The sequence below is a fragment of the Elephas maximus genome, chromosome 18, assembly GCF_024166365.1.
Source record: "Elephas maximus indicus isolate mEleMax1 chromosome 18, mEleMax1 primary haplotype, whole genome shotgun sequence".
NCBI lineage: Eukaryota > Metazoa > Chordata > Mammalia > Proboscidea > Elephantidae > Elephas > Elephas maximus.
In genome coordinates, this window is record NC_064836.1 from 79,622,692 (window position 1) to 79,641,895 (window position 19,204).

General features: G+C 41.7%; 1 protein-coding gene across 7 annotated transcripts in view; it reads left to right on the forward strand.

Moving 5' to 3' along the window:
* The window catches only part of BBX (BBX high mobility group box domain containing), a 294,477-nt gene that overhangs the window by 215,025 nt on the left and 60,248 nt on the right, over positions 1–19,204 (forward strand). For all 7 annotated transcript variants that reach the window (XM_049858245.1, XM_049858248.1, XM_049858249.1 and 4 more), the window contains 3 exons: positions 6,813–6,893; positions 9,814–9,888; positions 18,027–18,107. In XM_049858245.1, coding sequence (XP_049714202.1) covers positions 6,813–6,893; positions 9,814–9,888; positions 18,027–18,107 — 237 coding nt within the window. The remainder of the gene's footprint in view (positions 1–6,812; positions 6,894–9,813; positions 9,889–18,026; positions 18,108–19,204) is intronic.

A 19,204-nucleotide genomic window follows, 5' to 3' on the forward strand; every position in this document is an offset into this window, starting at 1 on the left:
CTACCAATGTTTGTTGAATGAATGAATGACTGTATTTTAACCACTGAGTTTTAAATTTAAAACACTTAGATAAAGCTGAAAGTAAAGCTTTTACCATTCTTCCCGACATCAGTGAAATGTGGAGAAAGATTTTCCTACCCGTTGATTGGTACGTTTGAATTAGTTTGATCTGTGCCTCCCTCAGGTGACTTTATATGACTATTCCAGGGGGGTTAAATCCAGTGAATTCCAGCCTGTCCCAACTCCTTTCTCCACCCCCATCAAGGCTTTTATTCCCTTCTCCAGTTTTATAGCTTTCAAACACATATCAGAAGAAATGTAGTATTTAAATTCTGCATTGACTAGCAAATGGGGCACTTTGGTCTCTCTCTCTCCCTAGGTGGTGAGAGATGGCTCCTTTTGTGTCACGGTTCACCTCCCATTTAGGCTGGAACTGCCAATCCAGCCAGGGAGCTCAGCGTTTCTGTCTGTCAGCAGCAGGGGCGGATTAACCAGTAAGCAAGTTACCACTGGCTTACATTAAGCAAGGTACACATGCGCTTTACTGACCTGTAGTGCACAATTTCACATCAAAGATGTTGTGAAAAACAGGTGAAATTGTGCCCTACGGATTAGTACTTATTGGGTAATCTGGCCATAGACTCAGCAGTGAGGCTCGAAGCCCAGGGAGACAGGACCATTTCACCCAGCTTAATTGACAACCGTATGTCCTCGATGAGTCCTCAGGATGCATTGCTCAAGACAGGGATCGCTGAGATGGTGGGAAGGGATGGTGTGGAAGCTGGGCCGTGTGAGCGCTGGATAGACAGGAGGGCGGAGTACCGAAGGCTAAAAAATAGCATCCTCCTCGCCAGGAGAAAGGTGCTTGCTGGTGGCGGTACTGCTAAGGGCATGTTTGTGTGCACTGTTGCATTCTGTTCTCATAGTGTCCTGAAAAGAAGGCAGGGGTAGCATTGTTATTTGTAGACGGATGTGGAGTCTGGCTCTGGTTGACCCTAGCACTCTGCCACGTGGCTTACAATGAGGAGAGCTTACTCACGGAGTGAGATCAGTGCTCTGGCAGGGCTAATGCCCTGAGTACAGCCAGGCCTTACTCCTCCTCTCAGCCGATGACTCAACGTGCATCCTTACTCCTGGGACACTCAGCTCCGTACGGTATTGTTTGGACGTCTCATGGTAGCCCAGCACTGCTCTCCGCTGTTACACAGCACTGTGTCGGGTAACCCAGTAAGATGCCTTAGTGCTCGGGTTTCTCTTTAGCCTACATACTTAAGGTTTAGTTAACACTGCTTTCATTTTAGTCCTTAAAAACATTTTTTGAAGAATTAACCTGGATATAATATGCTTACATTTAATTCACCTATGTTCAAGCTCAACTCCATTTCAGAGCTTTATTAACACCTGATATTAAATGTAAATTAAATGATCACCTGGTTACTTAGTTACAGGATGATAGCTGGCAGAATCCACCAACTGTGGAAGGGCTGGGTCAGGCTAAACGAGGGTGAGAGTCAAATCATACACCTTGGAGTCACATAGAATCTTTATACCTAGAATGTCTGAAACTGAATAACACACCCCCAGGCTGCCTTCTTCTGTAAATGAGCCCCATCATCCACAAAACCCAGCTGCCTGCCTTCTTCTGAATGCTATCAGTTACAGGCACAGACCTACCTTAGAGACATGGGCATTGTCCGACCCCTCTTTTTCAGTCCTGACATCCTTCTAGACAATTATTGAAGGCTGGCAAATACCATCACTGATTTAATTGGGACCTCACTTCTCAGCTGGTTATTTCACTAAGCTTTGCTTGGTCTCCTGCCTCCAGTATCTCCCAGCCAAGGGCACCTTGTAGTCTACCGACAGAATTATCCACTACACCTCTCTCATCATGCCTCTCCTTTGACTAAAATCCCTAGCTGGCTATCTGTCGTCTCTAGCCTGATTCCTCAGCCTCTTAACACAGAATTCAAATCCTCTCAGTCACTTGAATGTCCACCACCCTGCCATGCTGCGGCCTCAGCCATGGGGGAAAGTCACTGTTCCTCGAATACACAGAACACTTGCTTCCTTACCTGTTACTGCTTCATTGCCACACTTCTCTTTGAGAAAAATTCTCATGTTCCTTCTAGGTATGTCCAGACGTTACCTGTCTTCCTTCCTCCAACCCATCCCCAGACAGAAAGAAAAAAGCTGATTCTTTGCCCTGATGGGCCTGTAATACTCCACCATTATGCAGTGACTTTATGTGTAGCTACCTGCTCCCTGAAGTTTACCTTCAAGCCCCTTAAGGATCAGACAAGTTCCCTTGGTCATCATCTCATTGCCCAGCATATATAGTGGATACGGGTAGAATGTAGTACATCGTGGATACAGCCTGTTGAGAGCAGCAACCTTTGTGCCTGGCACATAGCAGGTGCTTACTGAATACCTGTTGAACAAGTGAGTAACGCATAGATGTTTGAATTACCAAGGGCAGGAATGTGTGGTGGCTCCGATGCAGCTAGGGCCTTTACCACTTGTGTCCAGCCTGCCTTCACAATTACGCTGGCAGGTCTAGGGCCTTGCTAAGTAGGAGCAGGTTCTTGATAATACCTGCCTTTCAAAACTACAGTTTCCATAATTGGCTTATTCTTGTTTCATGTCAGTAGGCTTGATCACGTTTTTATGTCTGCAATTTTCACTATCTGAATTGTTCCTGTGAAAAAATATTGCTTTGTAGTAATTCTTCATTATACCAGTGGTTCCGTTTCCCTCTTATTGAGAATTGTAGCTAAATCAAAAGGATGACTGGGTTTTAGGGAAGCTGAATACATGGTTAATAACAGTTTGCTTTAAAATCCCTTCAGCTAAATTCTTGGGCATATAGCAACACCTAGTGGCTTTGTGGATTATTTCAGAGACTATTTCTAGAAACAGTTTTTCCCCTTTTAATTAACCTCTGCTTACTTGGTATCTTTTCCTTCCTCTCTATTAATGAACAAATATAATTTACTTTTTGTAGCCTGTTTGCTGTATTTAGAAAGTAAGCCTGCTCTAGCACAAGAGTGAATATTGATGCTTACCCATATAAAGCATGTACTGCTTGATAACAATAAAAAAAAAAAAATAAGTAATATAAAATACCTTAAATACGAGCAGGAGGTGACATGGTACCTATTAGGTAAAAGCCTATATTTCTTTACTGAATGTATTTGTAGGTATGTCAGTTTTGTACAAATAGACACCCTTACACTGATTTCTTATTAAGCACTCAGAAACGAGTTCTCCATATATACATTATTCAGGTCACTGAACCCTTCTCACATTTTGAGATTTTTAAACGGGAGTATGTCTAACATGGAGTCCCAGGATAGCGTAAGCAGGGAGGCATTTAGCTCCTAACAGAAATATTGGTGGTTCACACCCACCCAGAGGTGTCTTAGAAGAAAGGCTGGCAATCTGATTCCAAAAAGTCGCAACCATGAAAACCCCCTGGGGTGCAGTTCTCCTCTGCACGTACGGGGTCGCCGTTAGATGGAATCGAATCTGTGGCAACTGGCAGTGTCTCACATACATCACACAGGTGTATGTCTTCCTAATAAAAGATATATTGTATAATTAGTCTTATCTTGGCAACATAGAATCATAGTTATAAATGTTAATTACTGCATTGAGGTGGTGACTTCAGGAGCGATTTGGGGGCTATTTGCCCACTTTAATTTGTTTTAGATAGATTATAGTGCTTTCTAACATTTGTGTCTCTTCCTTACAGTTTTTTTTTTTGTCTCCCGCCTCTATCTGTTACTTCGTGCCGCCAGCATTGTTTCTTCCTTTGGAAACCTTTCTCTTTTCTTATCCCCATGTCTGGCCCCTGATTTGCTGCTTCTGGTTTCTTGTGGATTAGAGAGTCAGGTAATCACATACCTTAGTAGTAACCCATTGTTCCTTTTATACTGCACTACAGAGAAATGCCAAATCCAGAGTGTCAGTGTAGGAATAACTAGATTTTGAGGGAGGACATGGTCCACTACCTGTGAGTAAAATGCATAAGCGTTAGTGATTCTCTCCACCTGTTTTAGCCACTCAGTTACTTCATATCGTCTTTCTGGTGTGTACTTGCTGGCCAGTTCATCAAGATTTCTTTGTGTTCACGTGCACAAGGAGAGAGTCAAGTCAGTCAGAAGGCACTTGGTGTGTGTCAGGTGTGTGGCGGGCACAGACACGTCTGCAGAGACCCCTCTCTCTGGTTGCATGCTGCGCTTGACGTAACATAGGAAGGACCACAGATACCTCGGGAAGTGCTTACACTTCAATTTCCCATTCAAATTGAAAGTTTTGTTTAGGACCCTCTATCCTAAAGATTTGCAGGAGGTCTCATTGAACTTTTAAATTTTATGACTTGTGTAGTTATGTCAAAGAATCTGTAGGTAGCACTTGCAGTGAACGTGGACCCTGAGCTGTAGGGTAACTTCCCTCCTGGTAAACCGTAGCTGTTTCTCAGGTGTCGTCAGATCTAAGTTTATCATTTATAGGTTTTATAGTAATACAGCCCATGCTACTGGGGTTTGTAAAGACATTTTATAATTTTTCTTTAGTTCTAAGCTTGATATTAAGTCAGATTTTGATAATTTACCGTCACATCTAGGAATAGACACACAGAATTTCTTTATAAGCCAGGGAGTATTGTTTGATTTTTTTGTTGTGGTTATTTCTGAATTATAATATAAAAAATATATTTTATTCGAGTATACTTTCAAATAAAAGAATTCCCAATCCTTTTTGGTTACTAATTTTAGGGATTTGGTGGGGGCGGGGGGGTGCGCCTTTTTAGTTCATCTTATGTCACACTGGCCTCAAATACTTGGGAAGCAGTGAAAACACTGTGGGGCACATTTGGCATAACTGTCAAATAGCCAAGTGACAATAGGGCAGTTGGGCTTTGGCAGCCCAACCATAGGTGGCAAATTGATTAAAGCCCTACACCTTCTTTGTGGAGCTCATCCCTGGAGAAGGTGGCCATTACTCTTTCAGATCCAAAGCTCACAATTAGAATTTCAAACGTTTGCTCCTGCCTGATGGTCGGTCAGAGAAACACACTGCAGTGTCTAAGGAAGAGCATTGCTGAGAAACTCTGCTTTTAGGGTGTAACCTGAGCGACTGTTGGCTCTTCCGTGGGATTCAACCATCAAAGAGAGTCGAATGCAGCTGTTAAAATTACACTGGAAAAGGTTATTTACTAATGTAGGAAAATGAACACGTGAAGTAAAAAGAGGACATCCTGTAACTATAGTATAGTACCCCATTTTTGTTGCAAAAATTACCTCCATACACAGAATAGTAACTGCTTATCTTGGGAGGTAATTTTTGTGATTTTTCTTCTGGTTTGTGTGTGTGCGTATTTTACATTTCCAGCAGTGATCTTGGATTATTTTGCAGTCAGAAAACAAGTAATTAAAAAGCATTTTTAAATTTCTTCCCACTTTTCTCCTAAAGTGAAAGAGAACTTCTTCCCTAATACGCAATAACCTTTTCAATCAGGGGAGTAGAGGGCACACTAATTTGGAATTTAGAAGACCTGCCACCAGCTCTGAGTGGTTCATTCAGCAAATCCTTGTTGAGTACATTGTGCCCAGGCGGTGTTGGGGATCCTGCATTGCACAAGCCCCTGGGAAAAGACAGATAATAAGCAAATATTTATATCTGGTGGTAGTAAATGCCAAGTGCCATGAAGAAAAAGGATAAGCGGATTAGCGGATGTTGGGGAGGGGAGGTGTTGATTTCCCTCAGTGGGCCTATGTTTCTTCTTAAAAAGAGAAAGAGCAGAGGATTAATGAAATACTTCTCTAATGTTCTGTGACTCCTGTGACTTTCGAATTACAGTTGGCTGCCCATGTGACCATGTCACCCAATTGCAAAAACGGGTCAATTCAGTCATTGGGATAGAAGAACAAGTGTAAATCCTGACAAGAGTACTTGATTAATAGCAGTTTATGCTTTAAAAAATAGGCAGTATTGTTTCTATAGCTGTTATTATTAATAAAAAAGATAGCAGGACATTAAAATTATTTACTCAACATACTAAGCAGTATAAAAGCAAACATATAAAAGAAATTTCTTTTAGGTGAATACTAACCTTTTAAGATGGGGCATGTATATAAACACTCGAAAACCCTGGAAAACATTAGTTTTATCTTCCCAAATGGTTCATATTAACAACTCTCATTTGTGTTCTCCTGTAGTCAGGTGATACGGAATACCATATTTTCACACAAATGATGCATGCCTTCTACGTTTGTTTGTCAATGCACCCTCCCTCTGTGAGGTATTTTCCTAAGCGTGCTATGCTGATTTTTTTACAGCAACATTTAAAATAAATTGGCATAGTGATGCTTATGAAAATACCTTGGTGGGGATGAGGGGCAGTTGGCAAACAAACATAGAAGGCACATGTTACTTGCTTAAAAATACGGTATTGGGGAAGCACGGAAGGTATTGGGGAAGCACGGAACGTGGAAGAAGTAGAAAGCCCTTTGATGTATACGCAAGAGATCAAATGGATGCCACTGTGGGGATTATTCGTAGGTAAACATTAACCTTCCTAGTACTTATCATGCTGCCCACCTCTTGCTATTTATGGCATTATTTAACAGTTGAATAGCTCCTTTTGTAAAGCCTTACGGGGTATAACTACCTGTGTGTCACAGTTTTGCCTCAAAATGGGGAATTAAAGCCTCACTGCCTTCAAGATAGGCCATTTTAGGTGGCATTTGTCTTCTGTCGCTTCCGTAAACCATTCCTGTGATCGCTTATGCCTTCTCTCTTTGTCTCAGGCTCCCTCGGGCGCTGGCAGGCCTGACGTCCTAGAATCCCCTGACTCTCGCCAGAAGTCACCGTTGTTTCAGTTTGCTGAGGTGATGTATTGCTACTTATACTTCGTTAATGAGGAGATCGTACAGCAAGCTTTAATGTGGGCTCATGGCACCACCTGAAAGCAGCAAAGACCTCCGCTCAGCTCAGTTAATCCTAAATGGGAAAACAGAATCAAATTTTGGAAAAGATGTTTTGGAACTCCAGAGTCTTTTAACTGAGGAATAACTAGTTATGTTTATAGAAGCTTGTCGCGAAGTCATACCAAGTATTATTATACTTTATCACTAGTTTTTATTCATAGGTAATAAGGTTAGGAATATAACTGAATTATTAGAACTTGATCATTCATCAGGTTTTGATTTTGATAAATAAGAGGACAGAATCAACTCGTGGTTATCGGCTATAGATCCCCCCACCCCACCTGCGAACCCTTTCCTCTTCACTGAATTGAAACACTGGTATGTAATTGGGGCAGTTTTCAGAGTCTCGTGTCAGACAGACTGCTCGGCTCAGCATGTCTCTGAGGCTGGTTCCGAGAGCTGATGTAGAAAGGCGCATTATCCTTGATACCAAGTACAGAGGTCAGGGCTGCTTCCCAGAATATCTCCATTTCCCCTAGAACTCCATATGGAGCCATCATTGATTAATTTTTCTACACTTTAAGCCACCTGGTCTTCCTTGATGGTCTGAATTGTCTTTCAGTAGACCTGCTCTAGCACTGTCGTCCCTCCTGACGTTTGCCTGCCGTGGTATGGTTTTGTACAGTGAAACCGTATTTTTAGTTTCAGATTTTTCCTTCCTGGTGTTCCTGAACAGTTTGTTGGTAAAACTGCTTTGCACACTGGCACTTTAGGCCGTTTCTTTAAGATGTTATTTATATGACACCTAAGCACCTTGCTGATGTCACCAGAATGTTAGGTACTTGCTTAGGTACATTTCTGCCTCTGTGTGAGATCTGCCATGAACTGCTGTTTTCTCAAGAATTGAATATAATATAGGATTCCCTCTGCATTCCTTTTTTGGTCAGAAATTATAAACATATTAAATACTGGTCTGAACTTTGGAAGCAGAGATGCTTAGCCAGCAATTCTTGAACCCCTAAAGATCTAATGAAACCTCTAAAGTTTCACATGAAATATTGGGTGTGTTGGCAAATGTGCATTTTTGTGGGTTTTACAGTACACACTAAGATTTCAAGGAGAGGCATCTTATTTTTTTGTATGAGGAGTCCCTAATCTTTTTCCAGCAGCCCCCTACTCATGTCATTTACTTAAATGTCTCCTTTACCTTTACGTTAACGTATAAAAAAATCCTTTTCCTTAGAACTTGTGAAATGCTTTTCAGACATCTAAGTGGATTGAGCCACTGGTTCTCGTTTGTTCACTGTCTATTTTAATGCTTGAAGAAATACATTGTAGGTTAGGCATTTCCCCTTACATAAAGTATTTATTTCCCCTAATTTTTATAGAGGATTGGTAGGAATGAGAAGTAATGTATGAGGTAAGACCCACCCAGTTTATAATTCCCCAGACATCAGAAAAGCCTGACAGTGGTCGTGTGAAATGGCAGGTTTCAGTAAGAGTTCCACACTTACACCCCTGTGTATCTTCAGAACACTTGGATAAATCTTAACCGTTTACAATGATATGTTTATATCTCGTTTGTTAGCTGGGATCTGAGAGATCTTTTCAGATACTCATTCTTTTGAATCTGTCTGATTGAAAAGATGCAGTGGAGTGAAATGTCCCTGATGGTTTCAGCAGTGACCAAAATCAGTAACTCAATTTCTCTACCAATTCTTTCTCATCCCTCAACGTCACTTTGATGCTGTATCACCAACTGGCCACGTTGTTTTCTTAGTTAACTTAATTAAGATGGAAAAAAATGATTTTTGTAATTGGAGAATTATGATTAAGCTGCATTTATTGCTTCATAAGTACCATTTGATGGAGTTGAACACAGTTAACGAAGAAAAAGACTTTTGTGGGCCTTGGACTGTGCTCGAGTTGTAATGACTAGGATTTCTGCTCTTGTGACTCACTTTCACTCAGTTTTGTAGCTGAATAAAAACTTTGTTCACTTTGAGCCAAAATTAATAACTGAGCTTGCTCTAAAAGAAATCCTTGAGAAGTATTTCCACATGGCCCACAGAACAAACTTTGAGTGAGGCCGCCATAACTACCAAGTGGAAACAAAAGATCTCTGCTAGTTGAATAAGTACTTCAAGGCAGAGTCTTCTGTCCACTGTCACGACACCTAAGTGTGGGTGTTGTATTGGGTGGGAGAGGGTATGGTGTTCTCAAAGAAAGAAGTGCTATTCCTATTCAGCAAACAGTTTATTGAGTTCTGGTGCCATGCCAGACAGTGTCTGCTACGGCTTGTTTTCTCCTCATGACCATCCTGTCAGCCGGGGGTTATCATTGCCATCCATCCACAGTGGGGAGAAATCAGTCTCACGAAGGTTAAGTGAGCTGCTGTAGGTCTCGTAGCGGCTGGGTAGCAGAGCTGAGATTCAGTCCCAGGCACCCTGACCCACATCACGTGACCTCTCCAAGGCCGTTTCACAGCCGGCTCTGTGCAGGGAACAGCTTGGGGGGTCGTGTAGCGAAGAGCAACTGGCTTCACTTACAGCCTCTGGCTTTTAATAATTTTGTCTTTAATTCATTGGAATAAGGAAATGTGTCTCAGTAAGTCTCCTTATCTGCTATTTGATACATGCCAGTTACCCTTACAGGGATATGGCAAATGAGTCAAACTCAGTCTTTTTGTTCTTTCCATAATCTGTTTTTAGAAACATGGCCTTTGTCTTCCTTTATCATTTATATTGTTCTTCTAAAAGGGTTGGAGGGTGATGACTCATGCCTTAATCTTTGTCGGTGTCTACAGTGGAATTACAGGGCAGAGTCAGAGTCTGATATGAGAAAATGGCCCTGTGCACTGAAGCCCCTTGTTCCCTTTCAGATATCTTCAAGTGCGTCCCCCTCAGATGCACCCTCAAAACAGTGCCAAGCATCGGCCTTGCTTCAGTTTGCAGAGGTATGGCCTTTTTTCTTTCTTTCTTTTTTTTTTAATGCTTGTTGGGTTCAGAAAGCTGGTTGGGATCAGGAAATACTGAAGTTTTAATGAGGTTGCACAGTGGTTAAGCACTCAGCTGCTAACTGTAAAAGGTCGATGGTTTGAACCCACCAGCTACTCCATGGGAAAAATATGTGGCAGCCTGCTTCCATAAAGATTAGAGCCTTGGAAACCCTATGGGACAGCCCTGCTCTGTCTTGAAGCATCACATATGAGTCCAGGTTGACTCGTTGGCAACAGGTTTTTATGGTGGGCTTTAGGCGTGGCGCGCCTTCTGCCGTTATTAACGTGATACACGTAACAGGATGTGCGTCGCTGTTCCCTGCCTGTGCTGTAACCAGCTCCGGATTGTCTACCTGTTTATAAACACTTGTTAAAGAGTTCGCTCAGAATAGACAAGTACCAGTAATTCATTTATTGCATTTTACCCTAATTTTAATGTATTTTAAAAGCTCGGAAAAACTGCTGTCACCGGGAGTCCAAAGGACTCCAATTTATTGAATTTTTCTGATAGTTAAATTAGATGCTGTAGTTCATGAATAACACTCTGAGCGCAAATGCACTGGTGAATACGACTGAGCTTTCAGTGTGATGTAGCTCCTGCCAGTGTTTTTATTAGTGTTTAATTATCCCAGGCTTAGATCACGTCAGCTTTTGTAGGGTCTCCGATTTCTTTGGTTTGTCAGCCAGAGAGAAGCATTTCCTTGGTCGGTATGATGAGGAGGAAAATCTGATACGCTTGATTTTGCCACAGAAGCCTTGGTCTCAACCATATGCTCATTTCGAAGTTCCACGTGACAAATAATAAAATATATACGGTGCATGAAAATATGATGATGTCTGCTTTAGGTCCTTCCTCTTTCCTTCTTACTCGTTCCAGCAAAAAATGCACATCACAGATGAAGCGGTTATAAGGCTGATAGGAAATAGCAAGCAGGACTGTTCTGTTTAATATTGATATATTAAATTACTTAGATTCATTTGAATGAAAAGTGCTACATAAATGAAATGTAAAATGATATCCTTTTGGCAGGAAAAAACCCAGCGTCTTACTTTGAAAATGAGAAAAAATTACTTTGAGCTCTTACATTTAGAAACAAAAATAACGCCCTTTTCTCTGGGGACACTTGTGTCGATTGCTGGGGCGTCACACCAGCCGTGGCCTGTTTGTCTGCTAGGCTTTTGTGCCACAGTATTTGCTCTAGCTGACGAGGGCTGTTCTATAAACTGGTAACAAAAATACCATATAAGGCTTTCATTTCATAAAGAACAATTTGCTTGATGAATCTGAATAAATTAAGATTTTATTATAATTTTCCATTATGTTAAGCAGGCTGTTATTTTCACTGTCTGGGGGAAATAGTTTTGTTTAATTCTTCTTTGCTTGCCTTCAGTTGTTGATGCTGGTAATTTTTTCAAGGGTTAAAAATAATTTGGCATGGTGACTGAATTTATTTTTGATGTTGATATCTGAGCCACTTCCATCCAACTTATCAGAAACGTTTCCTTTGAAACAATTTGCCATATAACCTGTTTGATTAAACTCTACACTCTGTAGCACGAGTATTAGAAGAGCGACAGCTCACCGTGGACACCTGGTATTTAGGTGTGCATCAACTACTGCCAGTAGGTCATTTAAAACGTCCGTGTTGGACATCTCAGTTCTCGCATTCCTAACCGTTAGCACCACTCAGAATGTGACTAAACGTTACGTCAGCCATCCGTCGTCGCATCCGTTGTTGTTGGTTGCCGTCGAGTCGATTCCAACGCAGGGCTGCCCCGCGTGTTACGCACAGAGTAAATCTGTCCAGTAGGGTTTTCTAGGCTGTAATCTTTATGAAAGTAGATCGCCAGCCCTTTCTCCTGCAGAGCCTCTGGGTAGGTTTGAACCATCAACCTTTTTTGGTTAATGGCCGAGCACTTAACCATCGTGCCACCAGGGCTCCTTGAGATTCGTTAGGAGCTCGCAAAGCCCTGGGCAGCCCTGAGAGGCAAGTCTGGTGCTATAACTACGCTGTCCTGTGATTCTGCAGAAGGAGACCCCAGGCTTCTCTTAAAGAACTAATTTGTTCATACCGCTGAGTATACACGCTGAAAACACAAGACCAGTTGCTGTCCAGTTTAGTGCGACCCATGGTGACCCCATGTGTGTCAGAGTAGAACTGTGCTCTCGGGTTTTCAGCGGCTGATTTTTTTGGTGGTAGATTATCAGGCCCTTCTTCTCAGGCACCTCTGGATGGATTTGAACCTCCAACCTTTTGTCTAGCAGCCAAGCAGGTTAACTGTGCTACCCATGCAGTAGAAATAGAATAGGCTTAATGATCATATTTCTAAAGCCCTTTTAATTATTTCATAAACATTCATCACTGTTGAGAAGACACAAAAAAGCCAAAAACGAAACCCGTTGCTATCGAGTCAATTCTGACTCATAGTTAGTGACCCTATAGGACAGAGTAGAACCACCCCATAAAGTTTCCAAGGAGCTCCTGGTGGATTCGAACTGCTCATCTTTTGGTTACCAGCTGTAGCACTTAGCCACTATGCCACCAGGGTTTCCAAGAAAACACAAAGACCCTTGAAATCCTAGCTGTTGGTCTGTAGCAGTGGTTACCAAGCTTTAAAATGCATCAGAGTCACCTGGAGCGCTGGTTCAAACACAGGCTGCTGGGCTCCACCCCAGAGTTGCTGATGCATTAAGTCTGAGTTGAAGCCTGAGAATTTTCATTTCTAACAAGTTTCCTATTAGGGGACCACGCGTTGAGAACCATCGCGTTCTAGTTTGGTTTATGACCACAAAGTATTAAATCATTATCGTTAAGGCACACCTTAGTATTTCTGGGGCCTCATGGGGGAAGGGTGAAGACAGCAGGGGGTGGGGGTGTAATAGAAAATTACCCAGTGGGCCACTTTATACTTCTATCCCTTTTCAGAGGGGTCCCCCAGTCTTATTACCTACACTTAGAGAAAGTAAGGTAGGAAACAATTTACTCTTTAAAAGTATTGAATTTTGTAATACCACTTTTAAGATAAAAAAAACCGTTGCCATCAATAGGGCATGCAAAATTCTTAGAGACCATTCCTGCTAATTTCACTGACAAACTCATGTAACTCTAGACAGAGATTAGGTAGAGGATCTCCTGGAAGTGGGTCGTTATCGTGCAGTGTGCTTGCCCTAGAAATATCCTTTCTAAAAACAGTGAGCCTTGTGCCTTTCTTTAAGCTGAAAGTGGATTTTCTTTTGCATTGAGTCCAGAGCTCTGCTTGTAAGCTGAGAAGGATGTTTTTTTTTCCCTTCTTAACCAAATTTTATAGTTTTAAAGCCCATTGAAGTTAACCTAGATTGACTCTTGAAACTGAATAAAGCAAACTTTGTAGTTTGCTCATAAGTGTTTAAATTTAAAGGGGAAAAAAAAAGATCTATATTTTGTAGAAAGAGCAATACAGAGTGCGGTGACTGTACCTGTTTCAGCCTGTCTCCCTCTCTGTTTGACACCCACAATTCATCTGATACAACTTGGCCCATCTGAAGAGCCATCATTGTGTATCCAGGCCCTGATCCGTTAAGTTCTTCAGAATGAGTTTTCTGTCTGCACCTTTTGTTGTTTACGGGTCACTTGACATACCAGTCACTTTTCTTGTTTACTGAAGACTAACAGCCAAATAAAATGCCAGAAGGCAGCTGTTGTCTTCATTATTTAACAGGGCTGAAAGCTGTGACCAGTCCACAGTTCTCCTCTCTGCTGTGTGGCCTACTAGGCCTAGAGTTTATCTTTGCCTTGAAAAATTGCTAATTTACTTTGAAGACAGAGCTAATCTGGATGATGTAGACAAACAGCTTTGGACATTAAAACTTTCCTTAGTAAGGTATTTACTCTGCCATTGTAAATACAACCATAGTCTCGCCACATTTAAGGTATTGTCACAATTGGATATGTGCAGTAGGTGCAAATTTAAAGCACTCATTTTCATGATGGAATGCTCAGTATGGTATGGAATATTACACTCGAAAAAAACACCATGTACTCACACTGCAGCTAATCAGTGAAAGTATGTGTTATATTGGAAACATTAATATTTCTTCTAAAGTGAGGAAGGCCAGTCATCCTCATCTTATTCATTTGTTCTTTGATTCATTTATTCATTCAATTATTGGTCATTTCATCCCAGGCTGTGTTTATGTTACCCTTCATAACTGCAAAAGACTCCCACCATTACCTAACTGGCTTCTGGTCTTTACCACCTGTTTCCTTGGTGTGCTCAGCCACCTCAGGCAGGTATAAAATTAGCAGTTGAAAATCAAGAGTGATATTTTTTCTTAGCACTTTTGCTATACCTCAAGTACTGTTACGCCTACCCTTTTTGTAACCTTTATGGATGAGTGCTGTCTATGAGAACATCCTGTAGTAGCCAGAAGAGGGAGACACAGTGGAGTTAACAGATTGGCAAGCACCATCCCCTCTGAGGAAAAAACCATAGCCTCGAATACACTATGCAGTGTGACCTACCAGCGCCCCCTGGCCAGGAGTGTAGCATAGCACCCTACCCTCCACTACCTGACCAGCCATTGAAAATGTATATTAATTATATTGTTCTTATTTGAATGGACGCGTATGTCTCTTAAACAGGAAGAAAAAAATTGGGCAGGGGGAGGCTAATAACAAATCAGTATTGGACAAGATATGCTTGTAATTGAAGCTATCAGAGTAGATGAGACTACTGAGAAAAAATGTATAACAGAAAGAGTGGTTGGTCTGAGGCAAAACCCTGAAGAAAACCAACATTTAAGAGGTCACTACAGAAAGAAGGGAGCTCTGATGGCACAGCTGTTACTCTCTGAGCTGCTAACTGAAAGGTTGAAGGTTCAGTCCCCTCCAGCCACTCTTTGGGAGAAAGACCTGGCGATCTGCTCATAAAGATTGCAGCCTAGAAAACCCTATGGGCCAGTTCAGCTCTGTCACATGCGGTCACTGTGAGTCTGAATCAACTCAACAGCACCTAACAACAACATAGAAAGAAGAGCCAGCAAGAGAGTGACAAGGAATGGCCAGGGAGGCAAGAGGAAACAGGGGCTCTTTGGTAATGGAAGCCTACGGAAGAGTTTCCCAAAAGAAAGGTCAGCAGTTTCATATGCTGCAAAGAAGGTCACAGAAATTAACATATGTCCAGTTTTTTATCCCCCAGCCCCTCCCCCTCAAAAAAATTTAAGCCAAGGGGCATTTTTAGAAAGCATATATGGCCACTAAGTCATTTCATGGACGTTTTATTGTTAGGTGATTCTGGAGGTGTTCGACTACTAGACCATGTTGAGTCTTCCGCTTACTCTCCCCTGTGGGAATCAGGCTTCCAGCAGCTTTGAGCATTTGCAGTACTGCTGTATACCTAGAAATAGATGAAATCTTCCCAGAGACGATAAGGGAAGGTGTTCTTACTAAGCACAAGCAGTTCCTTTAAAGAGCGGGGAACCGTGCTCAGGCCTCTCCTCAGATTGCTCTGCATTCACTCTGACAGTAGGTCGTGTCTGCTTGTGGACAGTTGTTCTTCCTTGAGCCCCTCGTGTGCCACGTACCACACAAGGCACCGGATATTTGGTAATAAACAAGCAAACACAGCATCGGGGAGCACAGACCTACAGCACCAAAAGCGACAGCAGAGGGAGCCAATGGAAGAACTAGAAAAACAGTATTGTGGGCTATGTGGGGCTACCCGGCTTGTCCTTCAGTAACTCTAGAGGGTATGGCTTTATATCCTGACAAAATTAACATTCTACATATTACTAAATTTAATAATTATGAACCTCAGACATTGCAGTTTTTAATTTGATTTGATTTCAGCCTATAACTCATTTTTGGAATTGTACTAAAAGGGTTTATGTTTACTAGTGTTAATAATGATAAGTCATTATTACTAAGAATTATAAAATTTATTGAGACCACTCACAAACATCAAATCTAATCTTCACAGCAGTAATACAGAGCAGGTATTGTTATTTCTGTTTTGAAAATGAGGTAAATGAGGCTTGAAGTCTTAATTATTTGCTTAAGTCCACCCAGCAAAAAGTAATGCACCTATGCCTGTCTGGCACGAAAGGCCACGTCCTTCTGTTATACAGCCTGGGTTCCAGGGGCAGGCGTTTATGCTCAGTGCTTCATTCCCTTACGTTGCTGAGAGTCGGCACCATTAATGTGTTTGTTTTCTCTTAGTCTAGAGATAAGGTGAGTGATTGAATTCGACTTGTCTAGAAAAGGGAGAAATGGCATTTGTCAGTGAAGATTCAGCTAGACTGAAATATTCCAAGTGTCAGAAAGAACGTGCCCCATAGGTTTACCTTCTAAAGAAAAAGTAAATGAGTGGCATGAATAGGACACAACTCTTAAAACTGATAGTATCTAGGAGGAAAAGGTTCTCCTAACCTTCTTGAGCTTGAACCTTCTTAATGGCCCAGGTAGCTTTTGAATGTCTCCACAAAGGCCTCTTAGTCAATAGATATTCTAGGGAGAGCTCCCTACAGCCAGCAGTCAGTTACTCCTTGAGCTGACAACTCCAGAATCCCCTGTAAGATGTGGCGTAGTGGTTAAGAACTCAGCTGCTACCCAATTCAAATCCACCCGCCACTCTTTGGAAACCTTATGGGAAAGTTCTGCTCTGTCCTGTAGGATCACTGTGAGTTGGAATCCACTTGATAGCAAACGGTTTGGGGTTTTTCTTGTAATGATACAGCCACAAGGCAGGATTTTCTCTGTCTCAAACCGAGAAAGGAGAATTCAGAATCATGAAGAATGTGAAAAGCTTAGGCCACAGCTGGCTACTCTGATGAAGACAGACCATCTCCTGGAGAGGAGTACTTTCTAAAGGTCCTCTGTAAAAGACACTTATGTTCTTCTCAGGGCTTTCCTGACTTAGGCATAAAATTAAAAATGAAGTTTTCATATAAAAATGAGGAAGGGCTGTGCTGTTCAGTATGACGCATGCTGTCTAGCCGCACCTGTCAGAATAGTATGCAGTCAGTGTGGTGTGTATTCAGGTAGTCCCAGCTTAGGACGGGGTTCTGCTGTGACCACTGTGTCGAAAGTTGGTTCTGACTTAAGTCGGATACCTTTTTTTTGTTTTCAGTATTATTGTCTTTTATTATCAATATCTTTGTAAATCCAATCTTTAACCATCTGCAAGTGAATGGCTGAGAACAATAACATTAGCATATTATGCATTGTAACAGTGTGTGTAGTGTATATCACTAATGATACCAAACTCGTTGCCGTCGAGTTGGTTCCGACTCATAGCAACCCTATAGGACAGAGTAGAACTGTCCCATAGAGTTTCCAAGGAGCACCTGGTGGATTTGAACTGCCGGCGTTTTGGTTAGCAGCTGTAGCTCTTGACCACTACGCCACCAGGGTTTCCACTAATGATAAGACGTCCCCCCCTCAAAAAAAAACAAACAAAAAAAAACAGAATATGCTTATAAGTGCGGTTCGTGTAACTGAAATACGTCGTGTATTGATGTCCTACACGGTTGGTCCTTGAGTGCACCACTTATTTAGATTTCTGATCTTGATTGTTAGTCTTTGTATGTACTTCAGAGCATACTCTCCTTAAAATCATGGTCAATTTCTTATATGACACTCAGAACTTCCCTCGCGCCTCTCATACTGCCTAGCACATTTACATTGGATTCTCAAAGAAATATTTGTTGACTGTCTTGATACCATCTTTTCACAGAGATCACAGGCATATCCCTTAAAGATATAATAATTGCTTTAGTAGATGCAAAATAACTCTCTAGCTCTTTTATATTTGGTCAGTTGATGAGCTGGTACATTAAATAGACATGGAAATGCGTACTGAGTTTAAAGGTTATAAAGTTAAATTTAAAGCCTGAAGCATGTAATCTGCCCAACCCACATTTGGTTTCTTTGTCTTATTATTGTTTTGAGGTTACTTACTAAAAATGGTTCTCCAAATGGTCACCCCAAATGTGACACACAGATTTGAAGTTATTTTGTATTTGTGGGCAATGACATTCCTGTAAACTCAGGGACATTTCTGAATGTGTATGAATGGTACACAATTAATACTCCTTATGGGAATTGTTTTCGATACAGATTTCTTCAAACACTTCGCAGTTGGGTGGTGCTGACGCTGGAAAACGCTATGGAAAGTCTGCACTCTTTCAGCTGGCAGAGGTAAATTCTAACAATATATTGAAATACAATCCGAGGGGAAAAATCACCAAAAATATAATCGTAACAGTGTTCCTTACATTGTGCCATCCCACTTATGACTATAAAACCCTATGACTATAAAACCAAAAACCCACTGCCGTCGAGTCGATTCCGACTCATAGCGACCCTATAGGACAGAGTAGAACTGCCCCATAGAGTTTTCCTGACGGATTCGAACTGCTGACCTTTTGGTTAGCAGCCATAGCACTTAACCACTACACCACCAGGGTTTCCGCCTATGACTATAAGGCATCTTATATCAAATGTTCAACAACGAGAGAGTAGTTAATCTTTAATTTAGGAAAATGGAGTTTTGCTACTAAAAGTCATTAAGCATTGAAAAAGTTTATTCATAGAGATGGCAAAATCTTTTTCACAAGCAGTCTTTCAAAATAAGGTCAACTTTTGTCTCAGGTTGGCTCGATAAATCAAGCCTGTGAACACAGAAGAATAGACTCTCATTTCCCTCTACTCTTGATTCTCTTACCAAAAAACACTGGTTGCCATCAAGTCCATTCCAACTCCTAGCAACCCCAAAGGACAGAGTAGAACTAACCTATAGAGTTTGCAAGGTGGATTCGAACCACCAACCTTTAGGTTAGCAGCCGTAGCCCTTAACCACTACGCCACCAGGGTCTCTGATTCTCTTGCAGCATCTCTAAGTGCCTAGAAGGTGCTATCTTTAAATCAGGTGGTTGGTGTTTTAATTTTTGTTTTTTAGTGAAGAACTCGTATAACATGTTCTGAAATCTCTCTTTATAACACCTATCAGTTACACATTTGCTGTGATGGCGATATAAAATGCTACTATTGTTTTTGCAAAGTAGAAAGTGTGCTTTCATAAAGCCCGTGAGGAACAGGGAGCCTTTGCTTGGTCGGACAGGTTGGGAAGGAGCGTGCCAGGAATGGGTGTCGGTGGGGTGGGCAAATGCTTGGGCTTTGTCTGCCAGGCTGTGAGAGCTCTGCCCGAGGAAATGTATGGAAGCAGTGTCTTCAGCCCCAGGATGCTCTAGGAGCAGTTTTCCCTTTTGATGAGACGGATTTGGAGGTACAAAATG